General features: G+C 45.2%; 1 protein-coding gene across 6 annotated transcripts in view; it reads left to right on the top strand.

Annotated features, from left to right (window-relative positions):
* The window catches only part of tenm2a (teneurin transmembrane protein 2a), a 146137-nt gene that overhangs the window by 104037 nt on the left and 16257 nt on the right, over nucleotides 1–25843 (top strand). For 2 of the 6 annotated variants that reach the window (XM_070913299.1, XM_070913301.1), the window contains 11 exons: nucleotides 9035–9157; nucleotides 10630–10835; nucleotides 11507–11702; nucleotides 13723–13824; nucleotides 14274–14468; nucleotides 15962–16162; nucleotides 18137–18322; nucleotides 19269–19295; nucleotides 23407–23553; nucleotides 23882–24092; nucleotides 25388–25507. In XM_070913299.1, coding sequence (XP_070769400.1) covers nucleotides 9035–9157; nucleotides 10630–10835; nucleotides 11507–11702; nucleotides 13723–13824; nucleotides 14274–14468; nucleotides 15962–16162; nucleotides 18137–18322; nucleotides 19269–19295; nucleotides 23407–23553; nucleotides 23882–24092; nucleotides 25388–25507 — 1714 coding nt within the window. Of the gene's footprint in view, nucleotides 1–9034; nucleotides 9158–10608; nucleotides 10836–11506; nucleotides 11703–13722; nucleotides 13825–14273; nucleotides 14469–15961; nucleotides 16163–18136; nucleotides 18335–19268; nucleotides 19314–23406; nucleotides 23554–23881; nucleotides 24093–25387; nucleotides 25508–25843 lie in introns of all 6 variants that reach the window. The other 4 variants (XM_070913297.1, XM_070913296.1, XM_070913298.1 and 1 more) reach the window with 3 other exon arrangements.

Here is a 25843-nt window from a genome sequence, read left to right as displayed (position 1 = left end):
AAGGAAATGTTTTGCTCTGGTGTTTTGGTCTGTGCTGAACAGAGCTGTAGCAGTGCTGCCAAGCCTGAAACCCTTGTGTTTACCTAGCTTTTTGTAGCGTTAATCGTGCAGCGAGTTTCAGTCGGAAGAGTTCACTGCTCATAAGGGGGATTTTGTAGTACGTTGTTTGTGTGTTCTGTGGGTGTGTGTGAGAGCCCAGTACTCACTGGGGGGATTGTGCAGAGCACCCAGAGCCATGCAGCGTGAAGAGGACCCCTCTGAGGCGTCCGCCCAGGAGCCCACTCATAAATTACACCAGGACACATGTGCCTGAACAGCACTTTTCTTTTTGTGCACGTGTGTGTGAGTACTCCTTCCTTTAGAGCAACCTACGAGATGCGCGTGTGACAATATGTGTGTATGACTGTGAGGCTTTGAGGGCATGCCGGCCTTCAAATGATTTGTTTTGTTTATTTCTCAAGACCATAGATAAAGCTTCAGAAATTGCTTGACAAGGAACACACACATGTATGCATGTGTACTGAGATTTTAGAAAGGCGGGACTCAGCATGCTTCAGGAGCACAGTAGACGATATCTCTCTGAAGCTCATTCACTGTGTCCTGTTGTTAAAATGGAGCCATGGGGATGAGCTAAACACACACACACACATAGATACACAACATGGAACAAAAATGTCCAGCTGTGTGTCTTTCTGTACGGAAATGTGTGTTTGTATGAGTTAGAAATGCTTCATTTGCATGTGAGGACAGACAGTTAAAGCTCCTAACTCCTGCGGAGTACGGCCTCCTCTTCACATGTGAAGGAATGACTGAACGGATGGAGGGAGGAGGATAAACGCGAGTGCTTGTTCTTCATTCCCCCGGCGTCTTGTTTGCTTGCTCCGCATGGAGCACCAGAGCCAAAGGAGAGGTGGTTGCTAGGATACAGGTGAACGGTTGGCATACAGGAGGGAAGACAGGTCCGTCATTGTGAACGGCAACCTGGAGAGAGCGAGATAGAGGAAGGCGAAGGGAGAGGAAAAAAGAAAGGGGTGGAATAGAGTTAGAGCAGAGGGGGCAGAGGGGAAGAAGGGAGATGCATCACTGTCAGCATGCAGCCAGAACATAAAGGAAAGAGGAAAAGGAGGATAGATGACTGGAGAGACGGAGGAGAGGACGGCTGAGGCTGATATGTCACTGTCGGCACCGCAAGGGATGAGAGCGCGAGATTTGGGGGGGGGGGGGTGGTCTGTTGTTTGCACTGCCGAGAAAAGAAGGGAAGCTGACTGGGAGGAGGAGCAGGAGTGACAAGACAGCCAGGTGTGAAGAGGAGAAGCTGAGGGGAGGCAGAAGGAGGAGAGATGAAGGGGAGCGTGGCCTCCTGAGGTTCCGTCACCTGGAATATCTGTGGGACTAATGTCTCCTAATTGATCACAGCGAGCAGAGAACAGAGGGAGTGCGACAGAGAGAGAGGAGAAGAGACTGTGAAGGACGAGAACAGGGGGATGGTGGCAAAAGAAGTTAGAAAATAGAAAAAGAGAGGAAGGATGTCTCAGAGGGCAGAAAAAAACAGACAGAAAAAGAGATGCATTGTGGTTAGTAAGGAGAGGAAAGGTTTGATACGCAGATGAAAGATCGAGGACATGTCAGACTAGTTGTGTCCAGGTGGACTGTTTGCACTCACACACACACACACACACACACACACACACACACAGGTGTGCCCTTGACTGCAATGAGTAAACTTACTAGTGGGCGCTGGTGTCACCTTTGCAGGGGTGTTTTGTGTGAATGTGTGCGCGCGTGTGATGGCTGAATTTGTCGGGCACAGTGGCATACTCCACATGGTATTGTCACCACTGATGAATGAGAGCGCACACACACACACACACACACACACACACACACACACACACACGCAAGTGAATGCACAGACACAATGTATTTTTAGTCTTACTCTCAGCTCCCCTGTCTGTTGATTAAACAGTCCCGCACACACACCACACACACACACACACTCACACTGTCATCAAGTGTGACCTTCATGCCTCTAAGCCGACCACTTTCCATCCATCATTGCTGTCTCGCTGTTCCAGACCGATCACAATCGCTTACTGCCCATTCTTCCCGGTTCTAAGTGTCTCACTTCAGTGCATTCATATTGCTGCTCCCTTACATAATAACATGTTAATGATTTTTACTGTTCAAAGATATATAGCTCTGCTAAAATATTCCAGGTTTGATTCTAATCAAAGCAGTTTGCATTTTCTTAAATATTTAGCATATTTTTGTCATTAATCAGAATGTAGGCAGATGCTAACTGCCAAAGACATCATTTGAAAGCTGGCCAAAAAATGGTGGCATTTGAGGAAAGTGTGTTCCTACAGTATGTGTAAGGTTCATTGGTTTTGGTTTTTACACATTTTTACTGAATTTTAAACCAGATTCACTTCGAACTGAGTGTTGGTAGACAGGTGCACAGGAAAATGAGATAATATGAAAGAAAAGGTTGACTTCCCGCACATTGTCAGCACTGAGTTTATTAGAAACGTGGTCATGGGCCTTTGTCATGCACCAGGTTCACAATGGCTGTAACAACCAATCAAAAAGCCTGAGCCAAATTTCAAGCGAGATTTGAGAGGTGAAATTATTCAGTACATCACAATAAAAAACACAGAACAGTCGGACGATTTTGTAGCAGAAATATGATTATTTCAGGTGACGTGTCTATGAGTCGCAAGCTGAGGTGAAACTACTCATTATTTCAAAATAAAAAAGAAACATTTGACCAAAGTCTGAAAATCATATGTTTTGGTAGCAGAAATATGACATTTTTTCATCTTTTTAATCATCTCACAACCTCTCAGATTTATCTTTTTGACACCTTGGGGGGTCTCAACCTCTAGTTTGCCTTAGTACAGGCTCCTGGAAATAGAAAATGAAGTGAAAAATGGAGAGAAATGCAAATGCGTTGCTAATTTTGTTAACACTTTTTTAAATTTCTTATATTACTGATTCTTTTTTGTCACAGATTTTCTCACTTTCTGCCCTTTTAAAAAGAATCGTGTCTACTAGCAACCCTTTATCACAGGTTATATGAGTGATGAAGAAGGGAAACTATTCATTATTTCCCGTTTTTTTAAAAAAGCAGAAATTAAACAAAAATCATAAAAGCTTTTGTAGCAGAAATATGATTTTTCTTTCTTCTTTCCTATCTTATTAATCATCTCTGGACTCCTCAGCTTTATCTTGCGACGCCGTGGGGGTTCTGACCCAGAGTGTGGGATCCATTGCCTTAGTACATGCTTCTGGTAATAGAAAAAGAAGAGAAGAGCAGGGAGAAAATGCAAATGAGTTGGTAATTACAAATCAAAGTTTTAAAATGTTTTCATAATTGTATTGATGTTTTTATCCAGTTCCTATCCCTATTTTTTTGTCGAAAAACACACAGATTTCTTTTGAAATAAGAAGCGAAAACGGCGACAGTGTGCGGACTGTCTGCTTGAGTTGTGTCAGACCTGCAGGTCTCACGACGTGGCTCCTTTCCAAACCCAGCTCCTTGACCCCAAAGTCCCCTCTCACTCTGCATGTGGTTTCCCTTCTGCTGATCCAAGGTGGAACAGCTAGAGGTCAGGATGTGTCGCTCATGCCAGTGCGTGTGTGTGTGTGTGTGTCCATATACATTTGGTGTGTCTGTGTGCTGAGGTGAGGGCATGGTTGGGCATATGGTGAATGCAGGAACCTGGGCATAAGGATCAGGCATGGAGCGTGTGTCTGTAGCAGCAGGGCCTGTCGCACTGATAAAGGTTAGGATCTTACCGCACGCTGCCAGTCCAGGAAAAGGGCAGGGCACGGCCAGGGCCAGGCACAAGGTGCTATACCATCTGCACCAGAGGGATAAAAGGGTCATCTGCACTGGTCAGGTACTACAAAGCAGGATGCACACTCAGACCGTACATGGTGGTAACATCAATGTTGATCCTTTGACTTTCTGTTAGTGGACCTGGACTTTCTGTCCGTGCTTTGGAGGATATGTTCTTTGCTTTGATGTGTGCATAAGTCCAGAATTTGCAGACGTCATTGCTGTGCGTTCATATTGCCTGCATTAGAGTGCATGGGCTCATTTCATTCATTTATTTCCTCACTCGTTTAATCATTAGCGCGGGTCTTATCTGGGCCCAATCGTTAGTCCAATTAGGCCCATGGTGCTTCACTAGTCCAGTGTTCGAAAACAGGAGATGGATGAAGGCAGAGTGAAAGAAATCGCTGTCCTCCCTTCCCCTCTCTCTGTCTCTCATTTTCTTTCGTTTTCTCCGTCTCTCTTGGCCTCCAGAACGAACTCTTTCTTCGTCTTTCTCCCTCACTCATCCTCTGATCTGTGATAAGATAGCATAGTTCCTCATATCCTGTTTCTAATACAGATCGATGAGAGGGAAAGGACCGAGGTACGGAGGGATGAGACGAGGCAGAGTGGGTTGATGCGGAGAAGAGAAGGCGGAGGGAGGGATGGGAGGTGAGGTGGTGGTGGGGGGGGGGGGGGGGGGGGTCAGGGTAGAGATATCTGAAGAGGAAATGAGGATTCAGAAAGGAGGACATCACTCAGATTCACATCTCTTTTCATTTAGCCCATCACACGCAAGCATGCACGCGTACACGCGCGCGCGCGGCTACATCTGCGTCAGGGCCATCTCAATATTTCAGTGCCAATAAGGAAGCCATTTCTGCTGTGTGATTGAGTGAGTTGCCGTTTCTCCCAGCTAGACACTGTTTTGCAGGTAGGAGCTGCGAGCAACTCGCATAACCTTTTGTGTTGCAGTCAATTACAGTTCAGTTGCATCAGCTGGGTGAGCAGGTCCCGTTGGGGGTTGCAGTGTGTGTGTGTGTGTGTGTGTGTGCAGTTGTTGTTAATACCATGCAATTTTAAGCATGCATACGCTGACACACACACACATACACACACACACTCAGCAGCAGACAAATTGTCTCTCTCAGTGTACATGACCCCCAAGGGCAGCAGCCAACCGCCGCCCCCGTCCCTCTGTCTGAGACTCTAAATGATCTCAGCGAGCAGCGCCTTCAAAACTTAGCTGAGCAAGAAGGCTGCTTTATTTATAGACTACATAAGTGGATATTGTGTTGTAAATTCTAAGAAATATCCCAAATGGCCTGAATATTGAGAACCCGAGGCAGCGCGCTGTTCTTCCCTCAGTCTCTCCAATATCAGCACTGCACCCCTGTGCCGCAGAGATGGAGAGAAAGGTACGAGTGGTAGAGAAAGAAAGAAGCAGCGAGGGTGTGTTTGTTTTGGACAACGAAATGTCTACCAGCTCGCTAAATGAGGGCTTTGTCAATGGGGGGGTGGGCAAAAGGTAGAAAGGCAGGGAAAAGGCTTCCTAAACCAATTAGCAGCCAGGCAGAGGATGGGGGGCTGGTCTCAGCTACAATTACCGCCCTAATTGAGGTCAGAGTTGTTAATTTAGTGGTGAATTAGAACAGTTAATATGCATTTATCAGGATGGCCAAGGGAGATGGCGAAGAAAAAGTGTGCTGCCGGTGTGTGTGTGTGTGTGTGCATGCACTTGTGCTCTTTGTGTAATTTTCACCACGTTGCAAGAGATCACATACAAAAACACGCAAGAGGCCATTCTCCCGTCTTTTGGTGCAATTAGGAGCAGTGCAATTGGTTCAATGGGGAGACGCCACCATTTAAATGGGCAATGATATGGTTGAGGTGAGACAGAAACGGGCGGGAGACATCAGAACACAGAGGAGGGAGGGAAGAGAGAGAGAGAGAGAGAGAGAGAGAGAGAGAGAGAGAGAGTTTGAACTGTTGCAACATGTTCCAGAGCACAGAATGATGATGATACAATATTTTCCAGTCAGGGGACACTCAGCACATAGTCTGCCACAAAGTCACCTTTCTCCGTCTCCGCCGCTCTCTTTTTTTTCCCTCTCATGCAGAAATCCATTTACACCCTTTAACTCAGAGACGTATAAATATTTCCCAAAACACACGTAGCCTACACACGAGCATTGTATTTCTGTCTGATCGCCTGTGTTGTGAACCACTTACTGTCAGAGGATGAATCACGGCCATCTTTTCTTACCCCAACCAGTCAATGAATACAGAGCCACTCATCCCTTAAATCTTCCCCCTGCACTTGCCATCTTCCTCTTTCTTCCTCATTTCATCCATAGAGGCCCTTATTCATCTCTTCCTCTCTTTTTCTGCAACATCATCTGTAGCCTGTTTTCCTGCTCTTTTTTTCCTCGGGGGATTTTTTTTTTTTACGTACGTTCTTAATATTCTCTCAGTTCTCGCTGTCCTCCAGTATTCTCTCTGTTCTTCTCCCCTCCTCTCCTCTGCAGAGGTTCAGGCACGATTTCTCCAAGAGCTCCTGATCGCTGCCCCCTCTGCCCACCCGGCCACCACCTCCTCCTTTTCATCTCCCTTGTCCCTCTGTCCATCAGTCTGTCCTTTTATTTTTATTTTTTTCTGTCACAGGATCACGTGTGCTGCTGCTGTTTCAGATGCTGTCTTTTGCAGATGATACTGGCAAGCACTTTGCCTCTCTGAATTATGCATCGAGATTACATAAAAACCTCATGAAGCAATTGATCTATTTTTAATGCAACTCGTTTTCTTGTTAAACCTGCTTCCCTGTGATCTTTCCGTGTGTGTGTACATGTGTGTGTTTAGTGTGTGTGTGTGTCTGTTAAAATGAACATGAGTGCGAAGGCAGAGATTAAAAAGGAACGCAGCCAAAGTCAGACCATCTCTCGTTGTTCTCGTGTCTGTCAGTCGAATTCAATTCAGATAGGCTTTATTGGCATGGCATTTAATAAAGCCTTCCAATGCAGCTTGAAAACAGTAATTATGGCAATTATGATCCGAAAAGAAAATACTTAAAATTATGGCAACACAAAGCTAAATACATCAATTTCAGCAGTTTCATTTAGGCTAAAATTACACCCTAACAAAGTTAGAAGTGTTGCTAAAATGAGGGATGGTCCTTGTACAGAGAATGATAACAAGCGTCTCTCTTTGTTTCTGTCTTTCTTTCTCTCCTTGTCTCTTGTGCTTCTCCGTGTGTTGCTGCAAAGAAACCTGTTGACAAAGCGTTGGCTTTTGTGCTCCTGTCGCCAAGGAGCAAGAGTGCCATCTATTGGTCAACTCCTCGCAACCGCCCACAGGAACAAAAAGAAAGAAACAGAAGAGGAAAAGGGAAAAACTCATTGGCGAAAACCACACACGTACACCGACCTTCAAACACTACACACACACACACACACACACACACACACACACACACACACACACACAGACACACACACAGTGAACACACACACACAACAAGCTAACTACAGGGCTGTCCGGTGTGTTCTTGGGGATGACCTAGATTGAGAGCACCGTCACAATAGACTCACTATTGCTTACTGTCTCCTGCCGATTCAATAGGTAATCTTTCCATCGACTGCTCCCCGCGATACCATCTTTGCGCGTGTGTGCGTCCGCATGTGTGCACAGACTCGTGTCCGCGTTATCTGCAAGGAAGGACAGGCGAAGATAAGAGAGGAGAAGAAGGAAGAAGAAAGGGGGAATTAGAAGGAACAGAGGGAGAGGGATGAAGGTCAGCGCCATGAGAGAGGAGAGGGCAAGAGGTGGATGTAAGAGAAAAGAGACGGGGGGAGGGAGGACGCCGTGCTTTCTCTCGCTCTGTCTCTCTCGTGCTCTATGCCAGCACCCGCCCCCCCCCACACCATGAAAAATAAAAAAAGAGCTGACAGTGGAGGCCGGGCAGCAGCCGAGGTGTCAGCGCTTTCCTTTGACCGGGAGCGAGGGAGGGGTGAAAGAGGGAAAGAGAAGAAACACAAAAAGGAAGAAACAAAAAAAAAAAAAAAGCAGAGGGTGGAGAGAGAGAGATGGGACATCGTGGGGTGAGAATGAGTCTGCCCCGGCAGCAATTCCTAAAGCCGCATCGCCCTTTCCTTGCAACTTTTACACTCATCCCCGTGTGAGAAAAAAAAAAACAAACCCTGGGCAAGTGGAGATAGAATTTGACAAGAGGGAAAATTGATTCCCAGGCTTCAGATGCAGGTGTTATAAGGCTCGTGTGGTGGGGATCAGGCCAGCGCTCAGAGGCATGCAATAACACCTACATAATGCATCGAACACAATCACACATTCATGCCATGTGCATCCTCTGAGCTCACATCACAGTATTCATATGCATTGTGCCTTTTCTATAACTTTCTTTTAAATATTCAGACATGAGCAAACGATGCATCTCCAGTTTTTTCTACTCAGGAGGTTGTTCAAAAGCATTAGACAGATTAAAACAATCCCACTAAAAGGCATACCTGTCACCCCCCCCCAAAAAAAATAAATGAAAAGACCACAGAGCTTCTACTTTTGTGTATAGTAGGGGAATGGACTGTTCAGCTTATTCGTGCTGTTTCCTTTTTGGAGTGGGGGGGCTGGGGAGGGAAGGAGACACGGGGGGAGAGTAAAGAGCTGACAAAGTGAAGAGCGAACACACTCGAGCAGCCTTCTACCACCAGCACACGATCACAAGGAAAGGAGAAGGGAAAGGAGAGTCATGGAGCGATCTCTTCAGAGACCAGTCTGTCACTTGCTCTCTGCGAGACGGTGTAAAGGCTTCCAAATAAAAGCAGGAAGATGCTGTCAGGTTGAAAGAATATTGCGAGAGGTTGAGGCAAAGAGAGGGAACCAAAGAAAGATCTTTACGTTGTTGTAATTGTCTGTTTTGTAAGACTTGCCTCCGTTTTTGTCATGTAGGTTACCTGCCACTTTGTTAACAGTGTGTCTGATTGATATGCACCAACACAAGTATATAATAAAAGCAGCGTTCTACTAAAGCTGCCGTATAAATGACAGATCAGACATAGAGGGTTGGCCTCCTGTGTTTCTATGGCTTGATGAGCTTTCAAGTGTGGCTTTTTTTATACCAGACTTGAAGACAATTCACCGTTCAAATCACGTGTCCTCACTCTGCTACTCTGCTCTAATCTCTCTGCATCCCTTTGTGTGCAGCGATCAACTTGCTGGGTTTGACGTGGCAGCTGAAGCCATCCGACGGCCCTGTGTTAAACAACGGACTGGGAGCTGGCTTGCCTGTCAACAGTGACGTGGCCACGCTGCCCTCTGGAGGCAGAGGTATGAACTAAAGCACGCGCAGCTCAACATACAGATCCTCACACACTGCATGTGGAGTTACAAGGCAGAACTCAGGCCTGGAAGACACTGCAACCTACCCTCAAAAGGATAAGACTGGTGATATTCATATGTCTACCTTACTAACAAGCATTGTCTGTGTATCCAAAACTGTGCCATAGACTTCCTTTGTTGACCAAAACCTATTAAAAATCAGTGAGCCACACTGTTGCACTGTTTAACATGTTCTGTCATTACGATGAACACGGGCATACAGACTCCTGGTGCTGTAAATACTCACTGGCCTGCCAAATGTTTTTTAATCCCCGGCAGAAAAGAGTCCACATCAAATGCAGTATATACTCACTCCAAAATAAAGCTATATACTTTTTGACGGGTCAAGATTTATGTCTTCAGTAGGAACAAATTGGCTTTGAGCTGAGTGCCACAGAAGGACAGACACAACACATTTTGTTGAAAGCAAGAAAAATGTAGAATGACCCTGACGGCCTTATCCTTTAAGGATTTTAAATGCTGTTTCTGCTGCGCGCAACATGCTAAAACAGTCCAGTAGATTTATTTTGTACCCAAACGGGCTCACGCCGACTAAAATATTTTCATAATTCATGACACAGTACTAGCTGTGCTATCAGTATGAACTGTTTAACCACTCCGCTGAGTTGTGTCGAGCTAGGTTTATCGTTTCAGTCAGCAGCGAGGTAAAACACCAACTGCACACACACCCCTCCCCACTCTCCACCTTCTCTCTTTTAAGGCCCCCATGCGATTCTCTATCTATCCTTCTTTCACTCGTTCGATCTCGCTCTGCAACACACCCAGCATGTACTATAGGTACGTGCGGGCTGCTGCTCTGTGTCTGTATTCTGTATTAATGAGAGGACTGTTGTGTTGTGTTCCCCAGCCGTCTAGGCCAGATGCTGCTGTTGTTCTTCTCATTGTTACTTTTATTTCTTCTCTATTCTGCACACAAACACGTATGCACACACACACACTCTCTCACACACTCAGTCTCTTTCTGTCTGGGCCCCAACACTCTGCTGTTAGATGACTGACCTGATTGCAGGATGCTGTGTGTGTGTGTGTGTGTGTGTGTGTGTGTGTGTGTGTGTGTGTGTGTATCAGCATGCGTGCCTGTCTGCGCGTCTGCTTGGAAAGCTGTGCCCTGCAGTTCTATCAGCCCTCTCTCATTTTAGCTCAGACAACAAAGTCCACAGTCCTGCAGGTTTTGATACAAAGGCATCATTTTGCATCCCACCATCACATGTAACAACACTCATTTTAACATAAACTGTGGGCGCACAGTTTGCAGAGCAAATGGTGCTCGTCCTCTGATATTCAATGGCCATGAATTTTTATAGCGGATTATTTCCCCGTAAACTGTGATGATTGATATTGACTCTAACAATCGATGCCTATAATCACAGGTTATGCAGTTTCTTTTCCCCTCGCTCCAGGTCCATGGGCGGGCCGGAACAGCAGCATAGACACAGGCAACATTGAGGTCGGGAGGCGGGTGACCCAAGAAGTACCCCCAGGAGTGTTTTGGAGGTCCCTGCTCCACCTCAGCCTCCCTCAGTTCCTCAAGTTCAACATCTCCCTCGGCAAGGACGCCCTGTTTGGAGTGTACATTCGCAAGGGCCTGCCTCCCTCACATGCACAGGTAAAATCTGGCTCCAAGTACAAGCAAGTGTAGATTCTACATCTCCTGTAGGGTAATGGACTAATCACAGAATTATCATGTTGTCCATTAGAAACACTTTATCTTCATATTGATCAGCTAAAATGGAGAATACATCGAAAAGAACTTGCTTGTGTCATGGGACATCTTAAAATTAATTTGTGATTCATTATAATAGTTGTTTGAAAAAACTCATTTAGTCTATGATTTACACTTAATTAAATTTCACAGTAATGTAACTTTTACTGCCTCTTATTAATTAGAAAGTACTCAATTAAGAGCAGATTTGATTTGTGGAATGGGATAATTGCATCTGGATAACCGTTTCTCTGCCTGACCTGACTTAAGCTGGTAAAGACCGTGAAGTTGTGGCTGCTGTGCAGCAGTAAAAAAACATCTTTCCAGAAACCCAATGAGAATGACAGCCCTCAAGGATCTCTCTGTTGCATTCTTCATGCTTCCTTGGCAATTTCCAGCCACACTTATTCCCTCCATCTTTTAATCTTCCTGCATATACAACTATGGGTCATTTTTCAAAGTCTAAAAAGTGCCACCACAGCACTTCATAGTTGAATCATAGATTTCTTACTCACATTCTCACTTCCATTCAGCCCAAAACTCCTCCTCTCTCTCCCTCTTTCTTCCTATTGCAGTATGACTATATGGAGCGCCTGGACGGGAAGGAGAAGTGGAGTGTGGTCGAGTCTCCACGGGAGAGGAGGAGCATCCAAACGGTGGTCCTCAATGAGGCGGTGTTTGTCCAGTACCTGGATGCCGGTGCCTGGCACCTGGCCTTCTACAACGACGGTCGGGAGAGAGAGACGGTTTCCTTCAGCACAAACGTCATGGGTGAGACAGAGGCAGCAATTGTAGTTGTGGGTGGAGGGCAGGAAAGAGGTGAAGAAGGGAGAGGCAGGTCGGGAGGTAAAATGAGATTAAGCACATAGCATTTAGGTGATGGAAAGACAAGGGAGAAGCTATTCGCTACCAGTGACACTGATACTCACCGATTTAGCATTGCACTCCTACAGTATAATATTGTCTGACTCAGGATAGACAGTGTTTTTTTTCCCCACACATTCCACTTCCTTGTCAAAACCTGGTGCCTACATTATCAACAATGCAACTCAGGCACTTCACGTGTTTTATGCTAGTTTCGCGAATGAGGGCTCGAGCCGCGAGCCTCAAGCAGAGATGGCGAGCTGGCTACACAGGTCTGGTGAGCTCCCTTCTTTCTAACTCCACGCCCAGATTTTTTGCATTTTCAGAGTTGAAGTCTGTAGTAGAAATTGCCTCAAGTGACGTCACTTGAGGCAATTTATCAGATTTCGCGCAGCTCCCTCTGAAGCCACAAAAGGCTTTATACAACTTCTTTGACATTTGCAATTGTTTCCCCCCAAGACCTGTAAAGGGACTTCAATGTGTAAAATTGGTGGAGTTCCCCTTTAAAGAGGGACATGGTAGCATTTTAGTCAGGTTTCTTCCACAATTTGTCGAATACTTTACACATTCACAAGGTGCAAAAACACTCACCAGCAGCCATTGTTCACAATGAAGCCACTAGCAACACAACCATAGCAACATTGACAAGTAGGCAGGACCACTTAGTGAGGTAAAATATTTGTGTTTGCCAAAACGTAGTACGATAAGCTGATAGTATGCATTCAAAAACAAAACACAACTTATTATATCGGAGAGTGTAGAATCACTCCCATGGTGTGTGTGCATGTGTGAAAAGGATCAAAATCAACCTGCAGCAAAAACTCAATTGTCTCGAACCAGATCTGAATAAAATACCACTACAACCCTGTAAATTGGATGGTTTTAGGTCCTGAAACAGCGCCCCAGATAATTTCAATTGTGTTGGAGGCATGAGTGTGAGAACAAGGGGGACGGATAGAAAGAGTCAAGCCGAGTGAAAGAATCCTTCACTGTCAATATCTGGCAGTAGAGCTTTCAGCAGTAGGAGTAGTGGAGAGGAAGAGGCGGTGAGGGCAGAAGTAGAGTGAGTAGTAGAGGGGGGATGCTGGAGGAAAGACATAATGGTGGGGGGGCAAAGCCAGAATGGAGTGGAGAGGAGTGAAGGACAGGAGGAGGAGGAGCTGAAGAGGGGAGTGGAAGAGAGGGTGGCATTAGGGTAAGAGGGAGACATGAGTACTGAGAATTGGGGGGGAATGGCTGGGAGGAAGCGTTAGAGAGGAAGGCAGCGTGCATAGCCTGAGTAATGCTTTGTGTAAGAAGAGAGGAAGCTGGAAAAAGCATGAGGGAAGGAAGAAGGGACGGATGAAAGTCCAAAATGCCTCCTTATCATTAGCATCGACCCTGTTTCTTCCCACCAAAACTGTTCTCTCTCCTGATAAGTGGGTTAAGAGGCACTAAAAGCTGGATGGAGCACCCGAGACATGTATGCGCACAGCCAGAAACACACACACATCGAGTCTGCCTAGTTGCACCGAGCAACCACACCTGGATGAAGTATTAATGACCTTGGCGGGGCCAGAGTGAGGAGTAAACAACCAAAACAAGGGGGAAAGGTACAAGAATACGGGGAAGAGGAGGAGGTTTGGGAATGTGAAGTCTTTTCTGATACAGTGTGCAGAGAAATTATGGATGAGTAATGGATAGCGCTTTCCCCTCCACTGTGAAAAAATGCATTGAAAAGGAATGCATGGAATCTTGAAGGATGGCATTTTGCTTTTGATGTCTCGTGACTGTGAAACTCAGAGTGCCTTCACTCCATTTGTAGTATCTTAAAGAATGAGCAGTGCCAATGATTTAATCGAATGCTTTGATGCTTGCCATCAAACTCTCTCAACCCCCCCCCCCTCCCCTCTTCTCCTCTCTCTGTCTCACTTTGTCTCCTTCACAGATTCAGTGCAAGAGTGCCCGCGCAATTGCCATGGCAACGGAGAGTGCAATTCTGGTGTGTGCCATTGCTTCCCAGGATTCCACGGCATGGACTGCTCCAAAGGTATTAGCCGCTCAACAAATGTGTTTCTTTCGTCATAAAACTCTGCGCCGTCTAATTAGACGAGCGGGCTCATTTCAGGATTAGGAGCAGTAAGATGGCGCATGGCCTTAGGTGGAGCCGAGACAAGATGACTGATGATGGATGGCAGCTCCCCTAGCTAACGTCTCCCTGGCTCTGTGCTCACCTGGGATAGACAGCTGTGATGAATAGTTTAGTTACCTCTGCCTGTAATTACTCTTCATGTCATTGCCACTCTCCAGCCCCTTAACCACTCTATTCACCCTCCTGCGCGGTGAAGTGTTGATGGGGTTAGGTGGGCTGTGTGTGTGTGTGTGGGCAGCATGGCTTTTCACTGCTTTGAGAATCTCTAAAAAGCCTGCTAATTGTTTTTCTTTTGTCACGCACAGGGTTTAATCTCTCCCCCTTCCTCCATTTCTCCGTCCCTCCAGCGGCGTGCCCGGTGCTCTGCAGTGGCAACGGCCAGTACGACAAGGGCTCCTGTGTGTGTTACAGCGGCTGGAAGGGACCCGAGTGTGATGTCCCCGTCACGCAGTGCATCGACCCTCTTTGCAGCGGCCACGGCACCTGCACCGACGGCAACTGCGTGTGCTCCATCGGCTACAAAGGGCAGAACTGTGCAGAGGGTGAGAGGAGGCAGACTTAATGGTGTGGTGATCCTTAAGGATGTGTGATGGTTTAATTTGTGTCAGCCAGGGTTTTTTTTCTGCCTGTACTTGTGGGGTTTTGACGAGGCAGAGCGATTATTCTAAAAGAAACATGAATGTTTGCAGTACAACCAACACATCCACTCACACACACATGCACTCCTTCTAACTCCAGTTAGACAGCTCATCATAGCATAATCTTGCTCTGACTGAGTGTCCGCTCCCTCCATATATACAGATGAAGTATGATACCACAGCCAAACACATCAGAGATTTTATTAAGGGATGAAATTGCTTCTATTGATCCTTGTTAAGAAGGATCAGCCTGCCACATTCTCTGTCGTCACAAAGATAGAGAGCAGGAGGGAAAAAGAGGGGGATAAGAGGTGGAGGGGGAGTCAGGGCAGCAGTGAGAGGTGAATATGTATGAAGAAAGAGAGAGAATAGGAAAAGGAGGGAGAAAAGAGAACGCAGTGTGCCAAGGGTGAAGATGAAGAGAGGGGAAGAAAGACAAAGGGAAGAAAGGAGTAGAGTGACAGACAGAAGAAGTCAAGACACAGGGCCGGAGAACAAGGTCAGCATTTTCTGCTGCTCTTCATTCTTTTTTTCTCTCCATCTCCCTCTCATCCAATTTTCCCCCCCCTACTCCTCTGGTCTCAAATCTGATATTCATCACAGCAGAGTCCCTCAAACAATTTACCTGGAGTGCCAGCAACATGAAAATCGATAACTGTGATCCGCCGTTTCTGCCAGGCAAACAGAAATGGAGGGCCGGGGTTGTGTGCAAGCTTGTGCTTTTATAAGTGTGTGTGTGTGTGTGTGTGTGTGTGTGTGTATGTGTGTGAAGGGGTGCGGCGGGGTCAATCATGCGGAGGAGGAGGGGTGGGAGAGGTGTCAGACAAAAAAAGGATGAGGAGAGAGCGAGGGTGAGAAAGTGGGAGCGACCGGGACAGAGCAGTGAGAGGAGGCCAGAAGAGGGGTGGGTGGGCGCTTTGCCGGGAGGAGGTAATTTGTCAAATTGGTTTTCACTCACTTCTCTGACTCAGAGCTGCCTGTCAACCTGGCAGACTGACAGTGTCAGATTATCCCTTATGTATTAGCGCATACGCACATACACACTAATGCATACACAAGCGATCACACAGAATAATGTCTCAGTGCGGCTCGCTGCTCTTTCAGAGTGGAACACATTTGCTGCTATGCACCAATTATAGACTCAGCTATTCATTATTGTGTACTTTAATTGCCTTAGTAATATGTCTAGTAATATTTCTTTTATTCCATTATCTTTTTGTGTACACAAAGAAAGAAAATATGTCCTCGGCCACATCTCTTTCTTTTTAGAAAAACTCATGATATTTAATTTGTTTCTAACGTCAGCTCTAATGTGATATTCGAGCTTTTGTTGGTTTTTGTTCATTTTGTTTTTTCTCTGTTTGTTTTCACATTGGTGTGTCTCTGGCTGAATGCAGTGGATTGTCTGGATCCGACGTGTTCCAACAATGGCATCTGTGTGAATGGGGAGTGCCACTGTAAGCCAGGCTGGGGAGGGCTCCACTGCGAGCTGCCCAGGGCCCAGTGCCCGGACCAGTGCCACGGCCACGGGGCCTTCATACCAGACACTGGGCTGTGCAGCTGTGACCCCAACTGGATGGGACCTGACTGCTCTATGGGTAAGTGCGACTGCAGAGCTGGTTCAGCTGCAAGAGTCACATACATGGAGTAATGATGGAGTGTGGCTAATTAGTTTACTGTTTTATTTCATACTGCTTTGGTTTTCAAACTGTGGATGAAATGTACAGGACCACAAACAATGCAACTTGTTGAGAAATACGATACAGCAACTGTCATACTATCTAAGCCAAATTGGAACCAACGGGAACAAAATGTCACAAGTTCTTTTACTGTCAAGGCTGTATAAAATCATCTCTCTCAATAGACTGTCAGTGATGGTTATGACAGCTTTTTACTATTATCAGGGTAGTGCTCAAAATCCAGAATAGTCAAGGCACTTTTATTTATAAAGCACATTACAATGGCCTGTACATAACAGTAACAACATGTAACATATGTAAAATAATATCATAAATAAAATACATGAAAAATCAGCAACAAGGACAAAAGAAGACGAATAATGAAGAAAAATGAAGAATAACCACCCACAAACAACACCAACAAACACATACCATCCCCCCGCACCCCGCCCACAGACAAAAACACAGACCCACACAGCCACAGAGCAACTAAGCACAAGCACAAGAAATAGAAAAAAGTGTCAATTTTAGCTTTAAACAACACAGTGACAAATATCAGAGAGCAAGACCAAAGTAAAAGCCTCCCCACCAAATCTAGATCTTATAGGCACAGTTGGAAGACCTGAGAGGTCTGATTGGACTATGATCAGTGAGCATGACAGAAAAGCTCTGGGGAGCCAAAGTATTCTGGGCTTTATAGATTATGAATAGATTTTTGAAATTGCGTCTGTATCACCCTGGGAGCCAATTAGGTGCTTTTTGTATAGGAGAGGTAATGAATTGCCAATTCCAGATGTTTGTTAAACACAATGGCTACATGAATGTTAGAGGTGTGTTTGCATTGTCGATACAGTTAACCAAAGATGGAATAATGTCTGAATGAAGGGGACAAGAGGAAAATGGAGGGCGCCTGGAGTCACTTCCTGTGCATGAGGCTCATCATTCCCAGCTGCACCCCTGGATGGAAAAAAAAGATTGATATTGCTTAGAAAAGTAGCTGAGTTCATGTTTAAATGCCTTTTTATAATGAAATACTCAACTTCCACAATAAAACAGAGCTGTTAAGCTACCACGGTAAGAGAGACAGCAACCTCCGCCATGCCAGCCTCGCAACGCTCCCTGTCTCAGGATCACAAACAGAGCTCCAGAATTTGTTATGGGAGAAGCAATGCTTGACTTTAATAAAGACAACATTGTTCCACACCACAGGATCCCTCAGCAAGTGTGTATCAAAACATCTGTACATACTGCATTCCCCGAACACCAGGGGTGCTGGGTACATGAGTGGGATTGTCACATCTCACCACATGCACCATCGCTGCCTGCAACATCTGAGCCTCCCAAACAGTGACTGTAATGGAGGCTCAGGAAATAAACCCTGTCTTCACAAAACTGTAATCACTGATTTTAATTGTTGGTGTATGGTAGAGAATTGTGTAATGCAAGTTTGATTGCTTTTGATTGTTTTGCAGCTTTTGGCACATTGGCTAAGATAATTTGATATAGATATATACTGTCACAGGGGATGAATTCAAACACTGATTTTCTGATTTCAAATTAAAACTGGGGTTTTTAGACGTCCTGGTTAAATATTACCATTAATTCATTGACATTTCAATGATTATATTTGAACATGTGATTAGGGCCTGCTTCATGTTGAGATTATATCCATTGTAATGCTGTTGAAACAACAAATATATAAAACCCAAACATCTAAAAATCTCATCTCGACATCCTTTGTCCTGCTAGTCACCAAATCAGTGCTTACTGGGTAGTATCTCCATTGTGTCAGAGTGCACATATGTCAAACCGCGAAATACAAACCTACATAAAACACCAACGTAAATAAAATGAATAACGTTTGTGACCCAGATCTTTCTCGCTTCCCTTCAGAGGTGTGCTCAGTCGACTGTGGGACCCACGGAGTGTGTATGGGCGGAGCTTGTCGCTGTGAGGAGGGATGGACCGGCGCAGGCTGTGACCAGCGCGTGTGCAACCCGCTCTGCATCAAACACGGAACCTGCAAGGACGGGAAGTGCCAGTGTCACCAGGGCTGGAACGGAGAGCACTGCACCATCGGTGAGCGCCTCTGTGCATTTGTGTGTGCGTGCGGAGATATACGTCTGCGTGTCAACACGTGGGCGTGCACAGAAACACCAGCACCCAGTCAGACTAAACTGGCAGCTCCTTTCCACTTTGTTAAAGGAATTGAGAAGTGGAGGCAAAAGGGGGGCCTTTGGGGAATTTTAAGAGGGGGGCTGACATAGGAGGTGGGCAAACAGAGAGGAGAGGAGCAAACTTCTTAGAAGTGGGGGTGGGAGGATTACAAAAGAACATGATTTAGCCGTTTTTAGGTTGCCTCTCAACTGCAGACCCCAGGAGTCTCAGTTTCTATGGCCTTTGAAGCACCAAAGTTATGTGATGAAAGGTAAAACTCTTCACCTCGCTGTGATCAAAAAATATCTCTCTCACATTGTTGATGTATGTGAGTGTGTGTGCATGCACACAGTTGTGCAAGTGTGTGCGAGTGTGACTTTTTATGTCAGTCAATCACTGTCTCATATTGACATCACTGTCACTTTGGATGGATGAGTGCCAGAGTCCTTTGATTCACCCACAGCGCTTTGAGACACAAAGTCTCATTTCCCTGTCACCACAAGCACTGCGATTGCAATCCAATACACACACAAACAAACACTAAAACACACACAAAGCAACACACACATAGACGTACACACACACGCACGCCAACACATATATACGCACAGGGGAATAACAGTTTATGATCTCCCCATTTCCCCCATCAGAAAGTAGGGCAGCTTTGACTGCAGCATCAGCCCGAGATGAAAGAGTTGTCAGGCCTCAGCTTGGCGCAAAGCACACTTCAGTAGCACCAGACACTCTCAGTGTTAGCTTATCTCAGCTTGCCTGTTGTTCATTTCAGCTCTGCATGATGTTGCTTGCATTTATTTAAAATAAAAAAAAAAACCATCTCTTACCTTTTGCACGTTTTCTCCCACTGCAGACCATGGGAGCATGGTTGACAAAGCAGGTACCGTATCTGACTCTGGTGTTTTGTTTCTTAGCCTGTGGTGGTAGAAGCTAGCTGCTGCATTTGTGGGTTTTGGCCTGGCTTGGCTCTGTAGACTCTGTGGTGCTATCTGTCCGTAGATTAGGTGGTGCCAGCCTCAATGATAACTCCCTACATGTAGCGCACTCCCATTTACAGCAGTGCGCTACAGCAGGGGCTAGCTGTCATTGAGCCTAGATGTGTTGTGGGGTACCGTAGAGCCTAGTGTGGTATCAGCAGTGTTGAGGGGCTGTGCTGTGAATGTGTGTGGATGTGCATGCGTGTGAGTGTGTTTTCTTCACCCCTGTTTCTAATGTGGAAACACAAACACATAACTCTGCTCAGGTATTCTAGTCATGTATTGCGTAAACACAGCTGCTTCACACGAGGAGAAAATGATAAAAGCCGTAAAGAACTTTTGAGGTAATTGGTGAATTTCATAGGCCACTGATGCGAGGCCTTAATGTGGTGTCAAGAAACACAGAGCTGTCGAGTGTGTGTGTGTGTGTGTGTGTGTGTGTGTGTTTACGTTTGGGTATTTGTGGCAACAGTCGCGGCCATGGTAGAGTGGCTAATACATTTATTTTGTGTGCACATGTGTGTGTTTGATTGTGCGTGTGTGACTCAGCAAGCATACAGTATTAATTCCAGATTTTCTATCTTTTCATCAAACCCATTCCCTCCAACCTAAGCCTGGAAAAAAAAAAGAACAACCAAACAGTTTAGTCAGATCACACAAAGATAAATAGAATCATGGATGAGGTTAAGACATCGACACAAACGGAGAAGGGTGCAGGTCTAGGGTGAGTTGTCTCACACGCACAGCAAGAATGCTTAATAGATAGCCCCGCAGCTGAACCTCAGCCGGAGCGGCACAGATTGCCTGACAGTACAGGTCCCCGGAGCACCGTTGAGAGTGTCCTCTCACCCTCTACGCTTAATGGAATAGCTCTCATTGTTTTATGAAGAGCCAGTCCAGAGAAAAAGTAAATCGCAGGGTTAAAGAGGGAGTAAGACAGAGGAGAGGGTGGGGTGGAGTAAAGAAGAAGAGATGGAGCCAAAGGGAAGCAGAGACAGGTCAAAGAACGTGTGGGGGAAAGCGATCAATGTAATTTCTAACTGATTAAGAATAGGGCGAGCAGAGTGGAGGTTTATCTGGCTATCTGGTCCATCTATAAGCAGTGGTCTTGGATGTATGCCTGTGACCTTTACTGTGTGACCTTTAGAGGAGACGGAGCGGCAAACAGGGGAGAGTGGAGAGAATGGTGGAATTTTTTAGCACCGAGCCTGGACTCTGTTTCTTTTATGCACTTTGTTCTCATTCTTTCTGCCTCATTCTCTATATCTCTCATTCTCACTTCTTGTTCAGAGTCTTACGCAGTATCTTTCCCTATCCAGTCATATACACCGACACACACACACACCGCACACCACACAAGAGTGTGTGTGCTGACCCATAACCCAAGGCAATTTCTTCTCCTTTTTAAGGGGATTTCATCAGAGTCCAACTACATTAGTGGGGGGGTGGACTTAATAGTTTCTGAAATCCCACTTTATTCTAGTTAGTATGAGGGGGTATCGACTGGGCCCTGGCATTAAAGCGAGAGGAGCCTCGTGCCGGCCTGCCCAGGCAAGCCGATCAATGCCCGCTATGGATTGTCCTGTCTGGGTGCTTCATAAGTATTTGGCTGCTTTAAATGGCAACTCCATTTAACAGGCAATCACTGTTAACTGCCTTTGTTCCCTGAGCTCAATACTTGGGGACAATCTATTCCAGCTTGACTGTTAATACAGCGTCATGAGCAGTCCCCTGATGCAGAAAATGGTAATAATTAAAGATAAAAACCTTTGATTTGATTCCTCTTGTTGAGCTGAAAAACGTGGTTAAGCTTCTCTCTCTCCCCCCACCCCCTTCACCCTGTTCTTGGGAGTTCCAACAAGATGGCGCACTGTCTTTCTCAAAGTCCTTTTGTTGACTTTCTCTCATCGCCTGGTGTTTGAGACATATGATAAAATGCCAATCGGGGTGAAATGCCTGTTAATTTAGCTGCTGCCACGGTTTAGATTGCACTATTTGTATTCACAATGCATGGCTTTATTGATGCGGCGATTTGTTAGAGGGCAAAATCCTACAGTGCAACTTGAGTGAAAATATGTTCATTAATCTACTGAGCAGGACTCAATGAAAAGCATTTCATATTCATAATCTCTTACTGGGTTATTTTGTCCTTCCTCACTCTGTGTCGGCACACCACTACTGAGTGGGAAATGTCAGGTCATATCTCGAGGGTGGGTCGTGCTGGGTGTGTGTGTGTGTGTTCATGAGTAAGTGCCTTTGCGTGCATGCACGTATTGTTTTATCAGTCAACCCTGTCTTTGCCTCCATCTCCCGTGGGTAGACTTAAGAGCGCCGCATCCTGCTGCCTCATTTATTGAAGAGGAAATCACTGTGACAAGTTTGTTTGGGGCTCTTTGTGCTGCAAGAGAAAACATTGTCAATGTGTGTCATCACCCCCCCCCCTCACTTTGATAGATTATAATGTGGCAAACACACAGTCTTGTGTTAGAGCTAAGTTGTGATTTAGAGCGATACAGGAAAATGGTGAGACAGGCCAGGAGTTTAAAGTCCCTTTTGAAAAAGACATTGACGGGCAACATTGTCTCAGTGTGGATGCAAACTATCAAATAGAAAATGAAAATGTCAAAGCGAGCTTTCAGAAACAAAAGTATTTCTTTCTTGGCATTTAGCGGATGTTCTTATTTGGTCCCCATTTAGTGGAATTATTTTGATATAGGAGTAATCTTAAAGGAATAGCTCGACATTTGAGGAAATACACTTGTCTGCTCTCTTGTCGAGAATTAGATGAAAAGATTGATACCACTGTCATATCTGTCCGTTCAATATGAAGCTAGAGCCAGCAGCCAGTTAGCTTAGTATAAAGACTGGAAACCGACCACACAGTGACAACGAGACTTCAGGAAGTCACTGCTCCCAGCCAAGAAATAGTCCCAACCCATAAAACCACAAAATTGAAGGTTTCACACACATTTTTGTACAAATTAAACAAACGAGATAGAACATGTTAATTAGTGAGCTTCATGGGATTTTGTTACCTGCGGACAGAGCCAGGCTAGCTTCATTCTAAGCTAAGCTAACTGATTGCTGCCTCCAGCCTCATATTGAATGGACAAAAAGCCAATTAGCGTATTCCCAAAATGTCAAACTATTCCCTTAAATTTTCTTTGCCATTACAACCAACCGAAAGTTACCAGATGTTACTTTGAGAAAATGGCACTGCTCTCCATAATTGCAAATTTCCTTATCCAGGCTCACTTAAAATGTCTGCTTTTCCTTGCCTTAAAGTCACTCTTGAGTAGAGGATGGCCTTGCTATGCTAGTTACAGAACTTTCTTGGCTCCAGGGCCTCAGATTCTGGTAGGGCTTTTTTATGCATAAGCTAAAGTGAAGGTTTATTAGTTCATAGACTGCCACCGCACAGACACACACATGCACGCACGCACACACACACACACACACTCCATCGAACATAATCTCATTCTCTCATGAGAAAGCATTACTCTCAGGCCATCAGAATCCCATTACCTACACTGAATCATAAGTAAGAGAGAGAGAGAGAGAGAGAGAGAGACTGCGAGAGAAGGAGAGAGAGAGTGATGATCGGGTGGGGCTCTATCAAGTAAGTGAATCAAGTGATCTATCCACCTCTGTCCACACATACACACACGTTAGCAGCCATCCCAAAGGTGTAGAGACACAGATGGGAAGGTGTGCAGGAGAATTGACCAGCTGAATTAGATTGATTCTTGAACAATCAATACTTCCAGTATGCTGCCGTGTGGTTATTAAATTGAGTGAGACTCATTGGTCTATCATAACCATATGAGCGTGTGTGTGTGTGTGTGTGTGTGTGTGTGAGTGAGTAAGGATGTGTGTGTTCATCTGTGTATCACTGATGATAAAACAAACAAGCATCACCCTGCGTCTCTCCCATCATCCCTCCCCCTTTTTACCTTCCCTCCTTCTCACCTCCCTCCCTCCCCCCTCCTCTTTTCTACTGTCCTCTCCTCGCAGACGGCTGCCCAAACTTGTGTAACGGGAACGGCCAGTGCACCATGGGACAGCAAAGTTGGCATTGTGAATGCCAGACAGGCTGGAGGGGCCCAGGCTGCAGTGTTGCCATGGAGACCTCCTGCGCCGACAACAAGGACAACGAAGGAGGTGAACTGGGGGTATAAATTTGGGGTAGAACTTTTTTAAGTGCAGTCCTCACTTAAGAATGCGTCTCGCAAAAAAAAAAAAAAAAAAAACGCTTATGAAAGGAATAAAGGATGATAGAGAAAGACAAAAATAATGAATTAAAACAAGAAACGGAATTAAGATAGAGGTCTCATGAGAGGAGCCCTCACTATGAATAGCAAAATGAAACTTTCCTCTGAGAGAGAATCAGATATTATCAAAATATTAAATCAAGAATGGAAGAAGTAGGAGTAGCTTTTCTGCATTCCTCACACCACCTCCTCATCATTGCTCTTTTTCTGTCCCTCAGATGGATTAACAGACTGCATGGACCCAGACTGCTGCATCCAGAGCCCCTGTCAGAACAGCCCACTGTGTCGGGGCTCACAAGACCCTCTCCAGGTCATCCAGCAGAGCCCGATGTCCCAGCCCCGCGTCCGCTCCTTCTATGACCGCGTCAAGATGCTCGTGGGACGGGACAGCACCCATATCCTCCCTGGGGAAAACCCCTTCAACTCAAGGTATGGCGGGAAAAACACGCAAACACAGGCTACAGTCACACATTGTTAGTATTCACAGCAACCAGGGACTTCGACAACTACCGAGACCATGATCTGGAAGAGTTACTTAGTTAAGAGCTTTATCACAGATCTGAGTTACAACTTCAAAACCAAGCTTGTACTTTTAGCATTTAGGGCATCTTTAGCTTCCAAAAGCAAAAAGGACTCATTTGATCCAATCACTCAAATGTGGACGTGACTTATTGAGCTTTGAGTCTGAAGCTGTAGAGAACCGTCCACCTCCATCCACACCGCCCTCAGTCGTGTTTGTGGAAGCAGAAAACAACGGAGGAATTAATAAAGAGACACACACCCCTGACCCATGATATCGCTCTACTAGATATGTTGACCCACAAGCTAACGCCCTCAAGTACTTCTTCATATGACATGTCACCCCAAATCACATTTGATTGGATACATTTATGTATACACAGCATAAGTCTTCAAAATTCATATATATTTCTGGCATATGCTAAAAGATAGCATTTAATGCAGGAGTGTAGGATAAGGAAAATGTTTTTATTTCACTGTGTCTTTAATTTTCATAATTATGGGCTAGAGTGTACATGTTGCTTTTTCATTGTATTTCCCAGTAATGTTTAAAAGAAAGAAGGACTGTACACGCCTGGAAGATTAGAGAATATTACCACTTTGATGCTCTTAGAAGGTTTGACATTTATGTGGATAATGTGTTCTGTGGAAAAAAGTCTAACTTTAGATTCAATAAAACAAATATCAAATAGACTTCAGAATGGTTCACAGAGACCTTAACAAATCCTCAGAGCCAAAGCCAAGGTTCCCCATAGATTTTAGTAGAGCTGTCCATGGTGCTGATTCTTGTCTGCATACATTTACACATTCCCATATCAGATGTTTCAAAGGAAATAACTCATCAAAGTGGTGATACTCTGAAATTTTTTAAATGTTATTCTATGTGTATCAGTTCTCTAGGGCGCTGCCACTCACTCACACACACACACACACACACACACACACAGTCATACCCAAACATACACACATACCCATCTACATTGTCATGGTTTGTTTACATGATTGACATGAGCTAATGTAGATGGCGGGGGTTAGCTGATTCTTTCTAATTAATGAGTGGTGGAAGACCCGAGCAATAAATGAATGGGCAAATTGGATGATTAAAAGATGGCGAGATTAATCAAAGCAGATGATTGATGGTTGGGACGGTTGGGCTGACACATTGACTATCGCTCTCTCACTCCCTCTCCTCTGTCTCCTTCCAGTTTGGCATCTCTGATCCGGGGTCAGGTGTTGACTACAGATGGAACCCCTCTGGTGGGGGTGAACGTGTCTTTTGTCAACTATCCCCACTACGGATACACGCTGACACGGCAGGATGGAATGTATGTACAACAGCTACCCAGCACTTCTTGCTGAAACTCTGAAACTACCTCACCACATAGCTGTATTAGATTACATTAGATTACATTAGATTACATTAGATTAGAAAACTATAATATTCCCATGAGGAAACTAGGCTGTTGCTGCCACAAATAATTAGATACGGGAAAGGAAAGGGATTTCAAATAAGAGTAAATGTATTTACAGGAACAACACAACTGAGAATAAAAAGGCTACAATATATTAATCAAAAAAATGAAATAAAAACATTTACATTACAATGAAAACGATGGAAAAATATGAAGACGAAGTATATAAATGCAATATATTGAACCAGT

The sequence above is a fragment of the Enoplosus armatus genome, chromosome 10, assembly GCF_043641665.1.
Source record: "Enoplosus armatus isolate fEnoArm2 chromosome 10, fEnoArm2.hap1, whole genome shotgun sequence".
In the NCBI taxonomy this organism is placed as follows: Eukaryota; Metazoa; Chordata; class Actinopteri; order Centrarchiformes; family Enoplosidae; genus Enoplosus; species Enoplosus armatus.
This window is presented reverse-complemented; position numbering and strand designations above follow the sequence as displayed.